Source organism: Citrus sinensis, chromosome 3 (assembly GCF_022201045.2).
Source record: "Citrus sinensis cultivar Valencia sweet orange chromosome 3, DVS_A1.0, whole genome shotgun sequence".
NCBI lineage: Eukaryota > Viridiplantae > Streptophyta > Magnoliopsida > Sapindales > Rutaceae > Citrus > Citrus sinensis.
Window position 1 is genome coordinate 51,978,259 of NC_068558.1, and position 19,042 is coordinate 51,997,300.

General features: G+C 35.7%; 2 protein-coding genes and 1 pseudogene across 9 annotated transcripts; all 3 read right to left on the reverse strand.

Annotated features, from left to right (window-relative positions):
- Window positions 1-957: 957 nt before the first annotated feature.
- On the reverse strand, window positions 958-7,934 carry RRMP1 (RNA recognition motif protein 1). Of its 8 annotated transcripts, none has more exons than XM_015531457.3 (12): window positions 7,372-7,933; window positions 6,356-6,915; window positions 6,178-6,267; window positions 5,826-6,065; window positions 5,175-5,396; window positions 4,788-5,082; window positions 4,394-4,707; window positions 4,178-4,287; window positions 3,979-4,082; window positions 3,759-3,835; window positions 3,557-3,670; window positions 958-1,225 (listed from the first exon to the last, which is right to left on the reverse strand). In XM_015531457.3, the coding sequence occupies exons 1-11, from the start codon at window positions 7,595-7,597 to the stop codon at window positions 3,575-3,577; spliced, it is 2,334 nt and encodes a 777-aa protein (XP_015386943.1). In that variant the 5' UTR covers window positions 7,598-7,933; the 3' UTR covers window positions 958-1,225; window positions 3,557-3,574. The 8 variants fall into 8 exon arrangements, with proteins under 8 accessions (XP_015386943.1, XP_015386979.1, XP_024950482.1 ...); XM_015531493.3 differs by having other exon boundaries at window positions 958-1,233; XM_025094714.2 differs by having other exon boundaries at window positions 3,557-3,667; window positions 7,372-7,931.
- A 1,051-nt stretch (window positions 7,935-8,985) lies between these two features.
- On the reverse strand, window positions 8,986-11,830 carry LOC102620101 (hypothetical protein). Its single transcript, XM_006464333.4, has 3 exons — window positions 11,371-11,830; window positions 10,766-11,155; window positions 8,986-9,632 (listed from the first exon to the last, which is right to left on the reverse strand). Exons 1-3 carry the CDS (start codon window positions 11,575-11,577, stop codon window positions 9,093-9,095), a joined length of 1,137 nt encoding a protein of 378 aa, XP_006464396.1. The 5' UTR covers window positions 11,578-11,830; the 3' UTR covers window positions 8,986-9,092.
- A 3,116-nt stretch (window positions 11,831-14,946) lies between these two features.
- LOC102619826 (rac-like GTP-binding protein RAC2) lies at window positions 14,947-17,484 on the reverse strand (annotated as a pseudogene).
- Between the last annotated feature and the right edge of the window lie 1,558 nt (window positions 17,485-19,042).

Genomic DNA, 19,042 nt, shown 5'->3' on the forward strand with positions numbered 1-19,042 from the left:
TGACACGTGTCGCATTTCCTGCATATGGGCAGTAGATTTAAAGGAAAATTATATACACTTGAGGCACCAATGAACTTGATAAATACAAAATTCTAGGGCATCTTTATCATTAATTTAAATTTTAAATGTACCTATTAAATATTTTAAGAGTGATGATATAGTTACAAATTTTTGGACAAACTTATCTTGTACAAATTGATGTGACAATAATTCATTGGTTGAATGAAAATATAAAATAATATAAATAAATCATATGGGGCAAGTGATATTTAATTCAACTAATTTTATCATGTCACATCAATTTATACAAAATAAATTTATACAAGAATTTATAACCATATCATTACTCATATTTTAACTACTCAGGTGAGTGTGAAATTGAAGTTCGCTCTCTAAGAAATCGGCATTTCAACACTTATTGTACAAAGAATAAAAAATTAATTTTTATAAGATAAAAGTTTCAAATTAGTGCTTATCAAACTACAGAATTGGACGTTCACTAAACATTTTAAGTAATTTTACCCCTTTTTTTCTGGATGTTCACTAAACATTTTAAGTAATTTTACCCCTTTTTTTCCCCACTATATTAAACAAATACGCAATCAACTAGCACATGTTGAGTTGATGGAAATAATATGTTCTTTCGTAGCCACTAGTTTCCTGTTTCAACCGCAATCACCGTCAGATCCATGCATTTTAACCTTTCGCGCCGAAGCTTCTTGTGTTAGGTAACGCTAATCGGCAGCAAGCAGTGTGCACAGACCAAAAAAGAGAGAGGAAAAAAAACACTACTCCAGCTGCAAATTACTTTGAGAGCAAAGCTTTTGGTTGGGGGCATATTTTCTGATATGCACACGTAAATCGTTTTTGTTGCTTATTGTCTCGCCGTCATCTGAGTTACGAGTCAAAGCGTGTTTACTCGAGCTAATGCGTAAAATGAAATAAAAGAGACGGTGATTATAAATAATACTTGACCGCCTGTGGCAGCAATAAGATCAATGTTTGCATATAAACGTGTGGTGTTACAAACAGAACAGTATACAAAATAATCCGCCTCCAAGAACATACAGTTCTCAACTATAGTTACCTCAGAGAGTCAAATATTTACAGAGCTGAATTACATAATTGATCACAAAGAGCAGGACTCAAGTATCAAACAAGTTGCTAAAAGGGCCGTTAAAAAGAGGATAATATGTAACCAAACACTAAGCCAAGTGGAGAATGCCTGCACAACTAAAAATCATCTATCATGAAAACTCATACAAACAATAAATTAGTACTAGTAAGCTTTAATAACTTCTCTGCGAATTGGGCAATATCACTACTGTATTAATCCTGAGATATCAAAAACACACAAATGAAGACATTCAACAAATTCCTTAACTAAGATGAAAAAATAAATCATTGCAAAACAAGCTAATATCATTTCACCACCAAAAGAAAAAGCAGAAAAATGTTTTAAAAGAATCAACAAAAGATGGGACAGTCAACAAAGAATAGGTTACAACCCTCATGCATATGATGAAAATACAATAAAAGCCAACATAGTGAACAATCTGGAACACAATCAAGTACCCGGAAGTGTTCATTCAAACAATTCTAGAGGAGAACATGAACTTCAGATTTGTTAAAGTAAGAAATGAACCATCAAGGTCATAACTAAACTTCCTTAATTACTATACAAACCATCAAGGACATAAAGAAAAAACAATTACCGTGCACACAAAGACCAACCATTCTATATCATGCAGGAATTAACCAATCAGAGATCTAATAGCAAGCACCTAAATTTTATGCACCATGTTTCCGCTATACCCACTATTTAAAGGACACCTACCGTCATGAATTAAGGTCCTGAGATACAAGTAAACGAAAAATATAGGCTAAACCAACTAAGATAGGTTCCAGCCCACATCCCACAAATATCCTATTTCCAAAGATTGCACTAAGAACTTACACAGAAGAACCAAAAAAATCCAACTCAAAAGACGTGCGTAGCTTCAAACCAATAAGTTAACATCCAATTCAAGGATCTTGTTCCAAGATTTAGTGAAGAAAGATCTTGAGAATAAGTTCAGCAGTCGATAATAACTGATTTTCATTATCTAATGCAGTGAAGCCCGCTTTGATATCATCCACCCTGCGCCTTCTCTAGATATCAAATGAAAAGAACTTTCATCACTACCACACTCCAAAACACACCAAGCATCTGTGGTTTGATGTTAAAAGAACGGAAGTTACAGGACGAGTCCATTGACAATCCACCGAACCACTCATAAACCCAACAGCTGAACATGGGATATCTTTAATCGAGAAATGAAATCATGTGAAAACGAAACAGCAAATGTTAGGAATATATGGCAACAGACCTTCAGTCTAAATGACATCATAACTTGCTGTTGGTGACATAAACATAGGAATTTCAATCTTTCACCAGATATACTTCAAAATGCCAGTTCATAACTCAGAAGACCAAAAATTAAACGCGAGAAACACAAATCTTAGCATATCACTTGAGGAGATGTCAACAAGTAATTGAAAATTAAACAAACACTAGATAGACAAAACAGCTAAGGTGCGAACAATTTTCATGTGTTCTTCTCCTTTAAAATTCAACTTTTGTTTGTCTTTCCATTGTCACTTAGATTGCAATTCCATAAGAAAATCAAAGCTATGCTGAAATGCAAGGAGCATCTATATGCTTCACAAGCCTATCTGTAGGCTAAGCATGTGCAATACCACTTATCAACTTCCGTAAGTGGTACCAAGTGTTAAGATTAAGAAAACTTGTTATGACCATGCAAAATAATACTCATTGATTTCTTCTTACAACCATCAATTAGTTGCTTGTTAACTCGCTTTCATATTTTCATTCAGGCTTGCGGCACTGAGAGCATACGCGGTCCAACATGACTAAATTGCCTTCTATATCTCATTCAGAACTTATCCAGTGAATTCAGCATAGCAAAACATCCAAAAATGTTTTACCATATAGAGGAAAACCTCAATCTCTCATCAAAAGCTGTCCATTAAACAGATTATGCAGATGCCTCCACATTGTCCATCAAGTGGAGTTCTTATACAGAAAATAAAGAAGCAATTCGTACATATCACACACTGAACACTTCTTATTTTCATCTCTAAATGAGGGAAGTTTCCTTACAGCATTAAGACTTGACAAAGTAACCAGTCTGTAGAACCAAGAATGGCCTAAACCAGTGCAGCCCTTCTCTTACTACAAAATGTTTTAAGTTAGGAAACTTCTTCCATAACATATAGAGGCTACTAAGCCCAGCAACTTGATCCCCTCCAAAATGGTTGGAATCCTAATGCGGGAAGCTTCATATAGTCCACACCCTACAGCAGCCTCTTTTGTCATCTCAAATCTGTTCCATAGAAAATTCACTTGTAACCATAGATTCCTTTGTCGTGAACGATATGTCTTTAGGAAACTAGAGAGATGCCAAAGTCTTCGGTGAACCATTGTCTCTCAGTTTACAATACACTAGGAATATTAGATCATTGTATTTTAACATAAAAGAAAATTTTCACTTACAATTCAATTTTTACCACATCAGTAGTATGATCCAGAACCACCACTACCCATGTAACTGCTGCCTCCCACACCACGACCAGGATACATTGATGAGTAAGAGCTACCACCAACCTGCTAAGTGAGACAGAACACAGTCATAAGAAACATAGCAAAGATTGATGATCAAAATTGTCCCAAATCAATAAGGTTTTAAGAGCCATACATCAGATCCACGAGGCATATAATCACTACCATAACTGGAAGAGTACATTCCACCAACATCACCGCCACTATATGAACCTGAAAACCACACAATAGTTTAGAAAAATTTATTAAAAAATAAGTCAAGTGTCTGTAGCAGTTATAACATACTGCAGTACAACTCACAAACAATATATATTTCCATGATATATGGTCAACATCAAGTTATCTAGAAAACATACCACCTCCATAGCCCATGCCCTGACGACTGCTATAAAGTCCGTGAGAATCCTGACTGGAGATTGAGCTTCTGCTGCCACCATATCCTAGATTAGATCTCCCCATTCTGCAACATCAGAAGAAGTGAGTCATCTAAGTAGTGTTGCTGCCTAAAGCAGTAGTATGAACTATAACTGCTTCAACTTCAAATGCATAACAAACCTATCACCATATGCATCCCCATATTGAGGAGCACCTCCACCGAGGTCATAGTCCAGACGAGCCCTTGAGTGGCGAACACCAGGATCAGCGTAACGAGGCGGAACATCATCCTTGGATCAAGTTTTGAAGTGTGTATGTCATAAACAATTTAATAGCTAACTAAATTCTAACAACTGTATGGAATATGTACAAAATTTAAATGAGACTGAAACTAACCACAACAGAATAAGGACGTTTTGACCCAGACACAGTCTCATAATCACGGGCGCGCCCTTCACGGTAACTTGGAGGCGGCCTCTCAAACCTTTGAGCATAGCCATCATCTACATAAGGTCTCCTTGCTGCACCGCGAGAAGTACTTCTTGGCATGTCAGGATAGCCAGAGCCACGGGATGTATACTCATCTCTATAAGGGCGTCTATCAGGAACAACCCTTGAACCATAATCTACTGGAGCTCTACTTCGTGGAGGAGGAACCTCATCTCGGCGACCATATTCTCTCTTTAAGCCAGGCTTTGGGTAAGAAGGAACTGTCAACAATGTGAATAGCATTATACGCATAACAAATCACAGGCTGGTCAATAAATCACGGTAAGGAAATGATGCACACCAGGCGCTCTTCTATCATAGGATCTAGGTGGAGGTGGGGGCATAGGCCTAGCTCTTGCTGTCATCGACATAATAGGACGTCTATCTCTCACAGGAACAGGCCTCTTCACACTAGCTGGAGGGAGACGACTTCCAATCCCCCTTGCACTACGTCCTGGTAAGCTACGTGGTGATGGAAGACCCCATGAGCCCCTTGTTGCCCGTCCAGTCCCACGTCCCGACCGGAAATCACCACGACTAGCATGTTTGCCTTTACCTCTCTGAAGTGGTCTTGACAACCTGGCCCTAACTTTAGCCTGAATCAGGACAAAAACACAAAATAATGATCAGCTGACAGAAACAAAGGCATTACAAGGAAAAGTTACACCAGTAAGAATCAAGATAAAACCTTGTTGTCCCCTTCACCCAACTCAGCATTGTTGATGCTTTTAGCACATGTGACAGCAGCATCATGAGTATCGAATGTTACAAATCCAAAGTCCTTCCTCTTGGCAGATGGCATATTTCGGGCAAGCTCAATCTTAGTGATCTCCCCATAATTCTTTAGAAGTTCGCGGACACGATCTTCATCCCATGAAGCAGGCAGACCATCAACAAATACAGTTTTAACCTGAAATTTGAAAACAAAGTCAGTCTAACTCTCTCACAAGATCATCTGAACTCCAGGTTAAAAAGCACATCAAGATTACACACAAGTATGTGCACAGATAAAACCAACCTACAAACACTTGTATGCATACGTTTTCCAAATTCACAAACAACAACACAATTAGCATAAACAAGCGTTACATTTAAGTTATCAGAACTAATCCCTCAGACCATATCCTCAAAACAGGAAAATATGATTTTGGTGAGCAATACAGTTTATTGCGTGAATCAGAAGAACCAAATCTTGTATTAACTAACCAGTAGCCATACATCATATCCACAGAGCCACAATAACTCCCTGCATTACATTCAACAAGCAGAGAAGGACTATACCAGCAAGAATTGAAACTAACCCAGCAAGCAATGCAGAAGAATCATCCAAAACATTTACCTGAGCCATAATTTCATCGCCCGGGTCAATGAAGGAATCAGCAAAAGAAACCTTTGCTGGTCTATCAACACCAAACAACACATCTCTCTTCTGAAGACGCTTAAAAGCATCCATGGCATCTGAACGAGATGAGAATTCTAAAAAGGCAAATCCTCGATTCATTCCCTCGTTGTTACTATCTTCTACCAAAGTCAAATCTTCAACATTGTCAACTCCATAATGTTTCAGTTTCTCTTTCAACTGAAAAAACCAGTTAAAGGCTAGTCAGGGTATAATGTCTTCTAATAGCCAGTTATCTTTATAATAGAACTTTATGCCTAATTTTTACACCAGGATATACCACAGTACTTACAGCTTCTTTTGTCCATGTCTTACAAATGTTACCCAGAAAAAGAGTGTCGCTATCTTGACTAGGAGTAACACCACATTGTTTGCCATTGATCTGGAATTGAAGTAATTTAGATAATAAAATTTATCAAACAGGAAGACAACTTTAGCCTCTGTCGATGAGAGGGCAGATAAGAATTTACCACAGGATTTTTGAGCTCTGTAACAGCTTGTCTTGCTTGTTCCACAGTTGCAAAACGCAGGAATGCAAACCCCTTATTCTTCTTTGTCTGTGGGTTCATCATCAACCTGACTTCTGTGACCTCACCAACTTGACTAAAAACTTTCCTCAGATCATCCCCAACGACATCCTTATCCAAACCACCAACGAAAACTTCAAACTCCTTACGTTTGCGCCTCTCCTGAAACATTTCATGATGATCATGTTCCTCTGCATCAACCATCTCTGGACGCTCTGCTTCCTCACCAGCATTCTCAACTTCCTCTTCACCTTGTCCATGTTCCTCAGGAACATCTTCCATTTCTCCCTCAGCTAAATCATCCTCTTCTTCCTCACCAACATTCTCATCATCATGTTCATCCTCTTCATTCCCTACTTCCTGAACATCCTCATGTTCTGTTTCCTTGTCATCATAATCCACCCCTCCATATTCTTCAGGTTCGTATTCAGGTTCATTATCATCCAGGTCTAACCGCTCATCCTTTTCATACTCATCTACAGACTCCTTTACCTCATCTTCTTCTGCCATTAAAAACAAAGGCAGACCAACTAGACCAGTCAAGAAAGACTCAAATTGCTTCTTATCCTTTCCAATACTAAAAATCCATAAATTATCTCTCACAAGTCCTAAAGCTACAAAATATTGATTATACTCAAATACTGGCTATAATTTCCATTTGTAAATACACAGTCGAAACAAAAATCTTCTCAAACTATTGGGCCTAAGCAACTTAATGGAGAACCAAAACTGAAGCATTCAGTCACAAGGAAACCCACTAAGAAAAGCACAATTTTTCAAAAATAAGGAAAAAAATCAAAACACTACATAAATCTTTATAGGAAACATAATTTCAAATATTTTTGACAAGGCCCCACAACCCCCACCCCCCCCCCCCCCCCCCCCGCGCGGGGAAAAAAACAAATTGATAGCGTTCGATCTGAATCAAAATTAAACCAAAGAAAAATCGAGAAACTTACTTTGCGTCGCAGGAACCGAGCCATTGACATCGGATTTCGGTTCATCTTCAACAACAACTGGCTTATTATCATCCTCAACAACCGCCTTTTCTTCTTCCTTCACCGGAACCTCTTCTACTTTAACTGTCTCTTCCGCGACCTCTGCCTGCTGCTTCGCCGTCCCTCTCGTAGCTCTCGCCGTCCTCCTCGGCCCCGCTGCTCCTCGTTTTACTGTTCGCGGTGGCATTATCGCCTTTATAGGAAGAATAATCCCTAACCTAATTGACAAGAAGCAGATACCCTAGAATTTGATTTGTGAAAAAGAACCCTAATTTCACCAATTTGATGTAAAGGAATGAATTAAGGAGACTAAACCAAAAAAACCCTAAATATAAAGCGAAGCTGGATAATGTGTTTTTGCAATATAGAACTAACTGATTCTTTTCCGTGTTAAAGTCTGAAAGAGAAAACGAGTGTGTAAGTGTTTTATTGACCACCGCTTGATCCGCTGTTGTCGGTAATTGATTTGTGAAGTTTTGGAGAAATTGATTAGGTATCTGTTATGCGTGATACAGAGGATTAAAGCTCGTCAACGATGACTTGGAAACCAATTAATAATCGATTGTTTGGTTTTATGATGTACTTTTAACCTGAAGTATAGGATCTTGGATTTTTGTTCGTTCAGTCACCAGCATTGCAACGCGACACGTGTAAGCAGGAAGTTATAATAAAAAGAAAAATATAGAATTAGAAAAGACAAATTCCTTGTCTAAGAATTTTTTTTTAATGGAATAAAATACAATTGCTATATTTAGCACCAGAATTTAATATTGTCCAGAATTTTTTTTTTTTACAAATTACTCACAAATTCATCTAAGAATTAATGTTAAAAAAATTCTAAAAAATTTGGAAGAATAATAGCTCCACCCACAAATTAGTGGGAGAGCAGGCAACTCCCATTCTATATATATTTATCCGTTCAAATCCAGGCCCCAGACCCAGAGTCTAATTTTATACTATAAGAAATAATTAATTTAAATTTGAAAGTTTAAACATAAATACGAAAAAAAATAATTATGTTTTTCTAAAAGAAAATATTTGTGAAAGTTCCCTCTTTTATTATATAAATATTTTTTTAGTAATGCTATTTGTACATAAAAATATAAAATTACACACTAAGAGACAAAACAAGAAACATTTCACTAAGAGACATTTATTTAGTTTAGGCTATGGCTACCGCGGAACTGTTATAAAGTAGAGAATGAATCACAGTCACGAGTACGAATCACAGCCACATACGCAAATAGATAAATAGTAAAAAAAATTATGATAACTTTAATCGTGTGGTTATAAAAGTATGATCTACCTTAGAGAATTTGATCGTGTAGTTATGAAAGGGTGCTCTATTTTAAAGCAATTCCAACATAGTCAGAACCTATAACTTATTATATGACAGACAGTCCACAAAAATAACATTAAAAAATCATATAAACAAAATTGACTTTTTATTGATAATACTATGTGTAAATTGAATAAGATGATTGTTTAAGGCACAAGAAAATGATTAAATAAATAAACAAATAATGTTAAAAAATCGACTATAACAAATCTTGTACTAATCATAAAAATCTTGGGTATGCTAAAGTAGAGAGAGATTGAATTGATTTTTTTTTTTTTTTCACAAAGAGATTCAATTGATCTAATAAATTAAAAAAAGAAAAAGAAAAAATAATATCCATTTTCTAATTAGAAGTGTTGTGTTCCTGTTTCCAGGAATTTTTACAAGCGTTGTGCGGGGACCACCGATAGGTCATGGTTTTGTTACGACCCATGGTTGGGTATTTAGCTTTCAGCGCCGTGAAACGCTTCCAGTCACGCAGAACAAACTTGAGATCACTGACTTTAGCATCGATATGACGACAACAATTGGAATGCACGGTGGTCACAGACCAAATATTTTTGCTATCCTGACAGAACCCACTGAAATACTGTGTGTCCAGAAATTTAACCCGCATGCCCAATTGCTTAAAGATGCCTTTTCTCATCAACTCCAGCAGCACGTCTTGCTCTTTCATGCCCGTGGAGTTATCCTTCATGCCGTACCATTTGCTGAATAAATCGATGGTTCTGTTGTTTGATCTGATGAAATAGAAGCCTGTGTTGATTAAATTCTTTTGCGATCGCGGGTCCCCGTTGTATTCGTCAACGCTGATTTGGAGATCTTCAGATTCGTTTTTGTCCAGCATCATAAACGGATTCCTCATCCACATCACGTCAGTGTCCTGCAGTGATTTCCAGTGCCCAAAAGCAATGTATAACGAAAACGGTCTTGTTTACATACATATATGTGTAAATAAATGTAATGTAATGTTACTTAAAATAAAACCCAAGAATTTAATTTTGATGATGTTTCATTGACTAATGTTAATTGCCTCCCGTTCGCCCAAGACACAAGGGAGCCAGTGAAAATCTCAACCAGTATTATCAGGTGCTGCAACACAGAAGTCAAAGTTCAAACTATTATCTATCCTTCAAGTGCAGCACATGGCTAGAAAATGAGAAGACAATAAGGTCAAGGGTACCCGAGTATCTCATAGACTAGAGATGGCAAAGTAACAAACCATGGCAATAATTTCAAAATTCAATCCTGAATACACGAAAATCAAATCAGTTTGCGTTGCAGACGGTCTCCAAAACAAGTCTTTACAAGTTCAAAGTTTTACGCCGTGGGGATTGTTGACCACGGCAAGTTACTCTGTTTGATGACCACGGCGAGTTGAATCATTGCCTTGTAGACATTTGCTTCAATGGTGAAATTGGACTGTTGACAAATCCCTAGTAATTTTCAGCCCGGCTGCTAACCTAAGACATGAAAATAGTTTCGGCCGCCATAATTACTCGGTGGATTTTTGAAATGAATGGTCAGGAATCTAGATGGTCATGACTCATGAAAGAGTCGCACAATCCATGAGTACCCGACTATTCAGTTAAAATATCTTGGAATTTCATGTGCCGAACAGCCAATCGGCCGATAACTCAACCTTAACTTTTGGAGAACAAATATTAAAATAACCCACTGACATTCCCCCACGTGTCAAGAATCCCCGACTGGCACAGAATCCTCCCCGTGAATGAACTTAAAAAACACCGGGCAAAGACAAAGTCAAAATAATTTAAAACGCCCAACTGCAGTTGATTTTATTAATTAAACCTAACCGCCTGCGGCACCCCCACAACCCCCAACCCCCAATCCCGATCGCAGCATTAACCTATCTTGAACCCCAAGCAACTGAACAACCTTAATTTACAAATCAAAATTAAAAATAATAATTGGCAATTTAGCATTGCATGCAATAATAATAATAATAATAATAGTGATATGCAAAAGGAATGTTATAAAAAAAAAAAAAAATACCGTGAAGATGAAGCTGTATCCACGTTTAAGAACATCAAGCAATAAATTAGTCCTCCTCCACATCATCTTGATGAAATCTTGAGACATGTAAACTTTCTCAGTAGCGAAATCAACGCCGTCCGTCAGTAATCGGTAACAATGCAGACGCTTAAAGAGGCAGCGATCATAGGCCGTCTGATCGACAGCGACAATGAGTAGATTATCGAGCAACGGGCGTGTCCCTTCGCCTAACCAAAAACTCTCCAAGAAGAGATCCAGCATTGTCGTATCAGCCTTAATGCTTTGCTCCACATAAGCCCGGTTCACCACCGCGATTATAACTGTCTTGTTCGGCATTGCCGCTTCTTCCAATGCCAATTCGAGTTCATCTATCGGAAGCTTGATCGTTTTCTGCAAAAAGTTTCTTGTTTTATTTTATTTTTTAATCATTAAATATTAATCTAGACATGCACGCACATAATACTACCGGTATAATTAATTAATTAATTAATGACCGATCATATACCCAAATATACAATAACTGTAATAATCAAAATATTAAAAAAAAATGATGATGATGATGATGATGATGATGATCACAAATGAAAGTTTATTTGTTCACTTACGAGTCTGGTATGCGGGCAGATGCGTTGGGGTTTTTGGTACGGTAACAAAGGGTTTGATCTCGACGGAGACCAGATGCAAATATAAAGGACCCCTGCGAAGAGAAGAGAGACGATGAACAAATTTCCCAGAGATATTTTGGAATAATCCATCTGGCATAATAACTGTTTCATAGGATTTGGATCTCTCATGCTATTTGCTTCTTTCATGATTCACATATGTAATGTATTTACGCTGTATGTGATCAAAAGACGATCGATCACTGAAGAAAACTGTAAGGTTTTGATGGGTCTAATATTTTCAACGATCTGCTTTGAGAAAGAGAATCAAGGAGAGGAATTAATGACGAGTAGAATGATCATGCAGATGCAATGATGCTGATGAGAAGACTGAGATTGGAGGTCCCATTAAATTCGCATCGCTTTCATTTTAGTTTTGCTTGTATGTATGTATTATTCTTTACAGCTACCTACAATTACAACAAATACACATTATAAATACTTTTTTCAAGCTACGTGTTCTGTAAATTTAGAATTTTGATTAATTTGGAATCTCCAAGTCTTACTCTTTTTTTTTTTTTTTTTACAATTAAGGACATACATACATACACACACACACACACACACACACACACACACACACACACACACACACACACACACACACACACACACACACACACACACATATATATATATATATATATATTTGTGATTCAAAATACCCTTTAGTGCTATATATATATATTCACAATACTTTTGCATTACGGATACTGATTTTGCATGGTCCTTGAAATACACGGTAGCCTCAAATTTAAATTGATATGGAATCAACCTAGTACTTATTTCAATAAGCTCAAATACTAATCCGACTATTTATTAATTAATTGTACCAATAGCTAGCTTGTGTAACATTATTCTCATAGATTTTATAAAATCTGTATAAATAGTTAGTTGTTTAAATTTAAAAATTTAATTATCATAATTTTGACAAATCCAAAGGTGGCCAATTGGTTCGTGTTGGCCTCACATGTCTTGATAAGATATTACATCTATGTAGATATTTGTACATGTATTAGGCCAATGCTATGTGACAGTGTCTCACATAAAAGTTGCATCTAAACAATTCAAAATAATTATATATACAACTAAACACACTTGAACTTGTTGGGTGCAATACTTATGTTGATGTATGTCACATATATGTATTGTACGTATTTCGGAATTAGGACGAGTCATATGATATTATCCCAGGTTATTCTGTGGCCAATTCTGTAGCTTAGTTGAAGCTTATCCAAAAACGTACACGAACAGTTAATCCAGCCATGAGAGTATTAGTTTATGGGGAACTATCTGATGATGCCACGCAAGTTGTGGTTATTATTATGTAATTTATTAGTTAGTAATTAGAGTCCCAAACATCTTTGCTTTCAGCTTTGGTCAAACTTTATATATTATGTTGGACACGCATCTTTGTGATTTAATATTTGAAAAAATTTTGCACAAAATTTGGAGTAATTTTCGTAGGGCAAATTCTATTTCCACGGCGGGCACCCCAGAAAATTGGTATGTCCCAAGATAGGAAATTAAAAATTGTTTGGACTTTGAAGGATGTTACTTGTCACTCTCACTTGATTTATGATTATGCTTAAGTGAAAGTTTCCACAATAGCAGATTTGAAGATCGATTTGGTTCTTTGTTTTTTGTTTTTTTTGTTTTTTTTTTTTTGGTTCTTTGTTATTTGCTGAGCTCTATCGATGGCAATCCAATAATATAAATTAATTAGGTATTTAAAGTCTACGATAACACCATTAATGCAATAATTTTATACCAAAGTGAGGTCATTTTCGCGATCAGCAGTATTATGATCTATGTTTGGTTACGCTTTGGGGATAAAATAAATTGGATGTATATATCCTGTCCTTTTTTTTTTTCTTTTTCTACATGACTCAAAGCTTATACAAACAGTTATACATTCATTTTGTTGATGATAGAAATTATAAAATAGTGAAATAAAATTGCTTCTATTCGGGAAGTACTTTATCGTTTTGTTTAACCATGGCTCTTGGGCATCAAAACGACTTGCAAAAATTCCAAATCTGTATTATTGAGAAATTTTAATATATTAGAAATACCATATGATGATATGACACGTGTGTATTTATTTTAAAAAATCATCTTACAAGTAGTGATTATATTAAATTTAATTACACATGTCATGCATACATAACTTATCGTACCCTAACTCCCCAACCCCCCCCCCCCCCCCGAAAATGGCAATTAAGGAGTTCTATTGCTCTTGTATCTTTTGTGAAGGAAGGACACTCGTATCTTTCGTGAAGAAAAATTAATTGCAACATTGATACGGTAGTTAATTTGATGAGGAATTCTATAATATATTAAAAGTAATACAATCATATATGATATGTGTAATTGAATTTAATTCTACAATTTTAGAATTTCTCCTAATTTAAGAATCTCTTCTAGCATGTAATCATTTGTGAGATGATCCATTGGTTCCTATTTGAAAGAGTCTACTAGAAGATTATTTGGATTTTCCCAAATATTTGTTCATGTAACCTTTTGTATTTTTATTTCCCTTCTATTTTGTTTTACTAAAATTTCCACAATTTACTAATGGGTCTTTGGTTGAATGAGAGAGGCCTTATACTTACAATGGTAAGTACAACGATTCAAGCTTCCATAAGAGCTTTATGGAGTTTAGTTTCAGTACTCTCTCAATTATCAACTAATTAAGTGGAGACAATCGCTCTCTGACAAAGTGTGAATGAAGTAAGCACCCCTTGAATATTAAAAAAAGTTTAAATTACAATCTCTCTCTTATGAAATGTGAATGGAGTAAGCACCTCTCGAATATTAGAGAATGTTTAAATTACAATCTCTCTCTTACGAAATGTGAATGAAGTAGGCATCCCTCGAATATTAGAGAATGTTTAAATTACAATCTCTTTCTTATGAAATGTGAACGAAGTAGGCACCTCTCAAATATTAAAGATGATTTAAAGTATCTGAGCAAGTGTTTCAATGTGTCAATGTATAGCAATAGTCCCAATTGTATAGCATGATTGTAAATATTAATTGTAATATCTGGTGTAATATCAATAATAATATGTGTATAATAGAATTTAAAAAAATTCCACAATTCAATAAAAAATTACTTTGAAAATTACGATAATTTGCCTTCTATTAAATGAATAGCATGTCAGATTTAGGATGAATTTAATTCTCAAGATAAGTTCTGATACATGTAATATTATCGAACAAAAAAAAGTTTGGGGCAGATTCTTAAATTATGAGAACTATCCAAACTTCATATAATCATTATCTAAAATAAAAAAGATCGAAAAAAATATATATAGACAACAAAGTGCAATTTCATAAGTAAATTGATTAAGAGAATCCAGAACACATTAAACCACAGCTCAAATATTATTATACATAGATATGATGAACCATCAAGAGAAGTCACCCAAAAGAAGCAAAGAATGAATCATAATGCACAAAAGACAGAGGAGCATAGCCATTAACTCGACATGGACAACACCTAATGGAAATTGATTAAAGAACATAGCATAGTCTCAATTTTTTCCTTTCCTTCTTAGTCTTGGGAGGTTGGAGAATCACCTTGATAGCAGCATCAAACACTATCTTCACATTCTGCATTTTTGTTAAAAATATTTTTAACAAGATTAACAATGAAAAAAAATTGCACCTCGAACTGATTCAGGTGTGTTATAGCGATCTTGCACAAGTATAATATAACACAAAGTTGCTTGGAACATTGATTAATTGCACAAACCTGCTGTGTCTTTGAGCTGCACTCAACATATGCCAATGCTCCTATTTGCTTCTTGAGTTTTTGACCCTGGTAACGGATAATGTATAAATGTATAGGATTTGGAAAATGAAAATAACCCAGAAAGGCTGTCTTAAGCGCTATGTTTATTTTTGAATAGATTTCTTGCAGTTGCAACTAAAAGTTTGCATAATAGTAAGGTAAAATGAACTTGCGATTCAGCTAAATTTACAGTTAGTTACAGCCCCAGCCACATCTTTCATACTTAACTTGTGTTTGTGACATGTAAATTGATAAGAGAAGTTGTAGAATCAAGATTTTTGTAGTGCTACTTTGGAACTATATCATTTCTGGTTCATTTCTTCCTGTCACAATAGATTGTGATTACTTTGTTTTGGGTAAACATATAACCAATAACATTAACAAAACCCATATACACATGCCTATGCCCTCTGGAAAGGTAAACACAGTGATAATTAGAAGCCTACCTGTTCTGTAGAAATAGTATATGCTCCGGGATAATCCAAGTGGAATTGTCTGTCTTTTCTAAGATCTGCTACATCACATAATTATGTATTAACAGCAAGAAGGGTCCATACTTTCAAGTGCTCACTTATGTATACACAGACATGGGGAGGTGGGTGTCCACAAATACATACAAACAGGCTATTGTAAAAGGATTTTGAGGACCCAAATTGTTCGTTTACATACCACACATGTGTATGCAAAAGTATGTGTAAATTAAGTAGTAGACAGAAAATGGACAAATTTTGAGGCACAAGCACAAAACTAAGCTTAGAAACCTTTGAAAGGGAAATGAGCAGCGAAAAAAAAAAAGATGAAAGGAACTTTATTGTCTTCAACTTTAAGTTCTTTCACCAAACACATAATTATGAAGAGCATTGAGAAACTTGAATGCAAAGCAATGACATAGTTATGGAAATACCCATTCACAGAATCAATAAATCAATTAAGCGAGAAGTATATCACCTAGTTTTGTCCCCACAAGAACAATGGGCACTGATGGGGCATAATGTCTCAGCTCCGGGACCCACTTCTCCAACATAACAGGGGGGCACAAGGAGAAAGGAAAAAGAAACAACGCATAGAGAAGAATCAGATAAGTATATAAACATGATCGAATCATGCATGGTTGAAAGTTAAGCTTTAGGAGGACCTAGTTTCAAAATTAAATTAAGAAAAAGAGAGAGAGAGAGAGAGAGAGAGAGGAGAAGCTTACTTTTTTGGAGATGTTCTCATAACTAGGCCTACTAATGAGAGAAAAAGCAAGAATGAAAACATCGGCTCCTCTGTAACTTAAAGGTCTCAGCCTATTATAATCCTCCTGACCTGCATAATAAGTTATTTAAAAACCAAGAATTATATATAATCCTTATCCTTCCACTTTTTGGCGGGTCACTTTTGTAAAATCATACCATTTGCTGAACATTAACTTGAAAATAAAAGTAAACTATTAATCCCATGAATTAAGGTTGCTTTTGCTATTCAAAAGCAGATGAAAAGCTTGAAGTTGACAAGGCTGTGTCTAGATTCTAACACCTCTAGATTTTTCACATTTGAGAGGTTATCTGAACTATTCAATTGTACAGAAGCTCTATCTTCTTTTGTAGTGGAAAAACTACTAAGCCTTAACTCTCTAAAACTTCTAAGCATCTTTGATCGCAGTTTAATTATCCTCCTGATTGTCGCCACTAGAAAGAAAGTTTGAATTTCTAAACAATCCGAGTGACAAGTTTTGCAAGATTCAATATTTTCTTCTCTGGGTATTGTCAAAGTTTATGTTGCATCAGATTCATATCATGTGAATAAAAAAACCAATCTTCCAGAAGTAAGTATGAGAATATTAACGAACTCTAGCTAATAAAATTTAAATAAAACTAGTGTGTCAATAGTCAGTCATAGCTAAATGGCTAACATGAAAATCAAACTACAAAATTAAGAGACAGAGAGAGTACCAGCAGTGTTCCAGAGACCTAAATTCACAGTCCAGCCATCAACCATGACATTAGCGCTAAAGTTATCAAAAACAGTAGGCACGTAATCATGTCACAGAACCCACAAAGCAAGATCCTTTACTAACCAAATGCACATAAAAACATGACTAAGAAACAATTTTAAGAGAAGTTATATACAGTTGGGAAAGTGTTGCCGGTGTAAGAAATGAGGAGACATGTCTTGCCAACGGCACCATCTCTAACGGTCACACATTTGATGAACTTTGTTGCTATTGTTGTCATTGTTGTTGAAGATGATGATGCCGATGCTGTTGTACTAGTCATTTTACAGCTGCCCCATAAACAACTTCACTGAAGCAAGACTGGGCTACCTCTTTGTTCCCTCAGAGTCAGTGTCACAGAGAGAGTTGGTCTCAAGTTTTTATGCAGAGGGAATTAAGGACCAAAGAGCAAATGCAAAATACGTCTAACTTCGCAATTTTGTTTGAGCTTGAGATGAGAGGGAGAAGCGTAAAGAAATGGGATGGGTTGGGGTCGCTTTAATTTGAGCTGTCAGAGAGGCAAACTGGAAATTAAAAGCTCAAAGATTACCATTTGAACAGTATTATTGGATTTTACACTACCCTACCCCACCCCACCGATGTCCATGTTTCTGCATATCAACCATCGTATTTGAGTGCGATAAATTTTCTCCGCTCTCTACGCGCCTTGACATGCCCTTGCACCTTCAGTATTAGAAAAATTAGAAATTGAAAATCTTTTGAAGTTTGCTATTTTGCTAATTTTTTTCTAGCCGTGCTGTGTCACTGTGTGTGCTTGTACCGAAAGTAGATGTTCTCGGACTTAAAAAGGGCACGTGCGCGTGGCACGTCAATATCCCGTCACAGTGGAATGAATCATCTGGGTCTCAACTCCCAACCAGGCTCATTTTAAATTTCCCAGGAGCACGAGAGTCACGTTCCAACACGCGCTTTGCGAAAATTTGAATGACAAGTAATGGTTGGGCCGGTAGTTGTCATTTGTCTTCGGTCCAATATGATTATTATTACCATTGTACCCTCCAAAATCCTCTAAAAATTGAATTCTTTTTTTAATTGTACTCTACCTAAAACCAAATGCATCATCTTTTTCTTTCTTTCTTTCTTTTTACTAATCATTGTTTTCATTTGTAAATCTTCTTTCCTTCTTAAAATTTCTTTTGTCTTGATATCTTTATTTTTCTCTTAAAATTTTCTTTTTTACCAAAAGATTTAAGCAGTCTTTAAATTTACACCAACTCTCCAACGATTAAGATAAATAATAATAATAATGCATTAAATTTGTGTAAACCAATTGTACATATTGAAGGGGGAGAGAAAAGAAAAAGTTTATGATGATAGAGATATAAATTATTATATAAATTTATTTTAAACAGATTAACTTAGCCTAAGTTTATTGGTTGAATAAAAATATAAAATAATTAAAATAAATTATGTGGGCCAGTTGTTATTTGATCCAAACAATTGAATTATACTACATCAAGTGTACAAAATAAAATGGAATAGGACAGTTTGTAACTCTACCTTTACTTATAAAATAACACATTGATGAGAGAGAAATTATAACTGAAGTTATTCTATTTGTATTTGTCCAAATACAAATACAAACCATTAATTAATACATATTGAGAGTAGTGAGAAGATTGGTGTTATAAGCACCCCCTCAATCAACCGTATAAAATCCATCACTTGTGCAATTAGGAAAATGACACTCATATAACATTAAGTGCAACGCGTGGCACTGAATAGTGCGTTTTGAGTTGAATATAAGTTCAACTCAAAACCAGTTCCTCACACAAGTCTCACGTTGCTCATGCGCAAAACACAACCCTCTCCATGACCCT

Excerpts from the sequence above, each read along its gene's own strand:
- RRMP1 (XM_015531457.3), bottom strand. The coding sequence starts at position 7,597 with ATGCCACCGCGAACAGTAAAACGAGGAGCAGCGGGGCCGAGGAGGACG. Across the intron at positions 6,066-6,177 it reads AGACATGGACAAAAGAAGCT|TTGAAAGAGAAACTGAAACA; the intron begins GTAAGTACTGTG and ends TGGTTTTTTCAG. Across the intron at positions 3,671-3,758 it reads ATATGCCTCGTGGATCTGAT|CAGGTTGGTGGTAGCTCTTA; the intron begins GTATGGCTCTTA and ends TGTCTCACTTAG.
- LOC102620101 (XM_006464333.4), bottom strand. The coding sequence starts at position 11,577 with ATGAAAGAAGCAAATAGCATGAGAGATCCAAATCCTATGAAACAGTTA. Across the intron at positions 11,156-11,370 it reads TCTGCCCGCATACCAGACTC|AAAACGATCAAGCTTCCGAT; the intron begins GTAAGTGAACAA and ends AACTTTTTGCAG. Across the intron at positions 9,633-10,765 it reads GATACAGCTTCATCTTCACG|GACACTGACGTGATGTGGAT; the intron begins GTATTTTTTTTT and ends AAATCACTGCAG.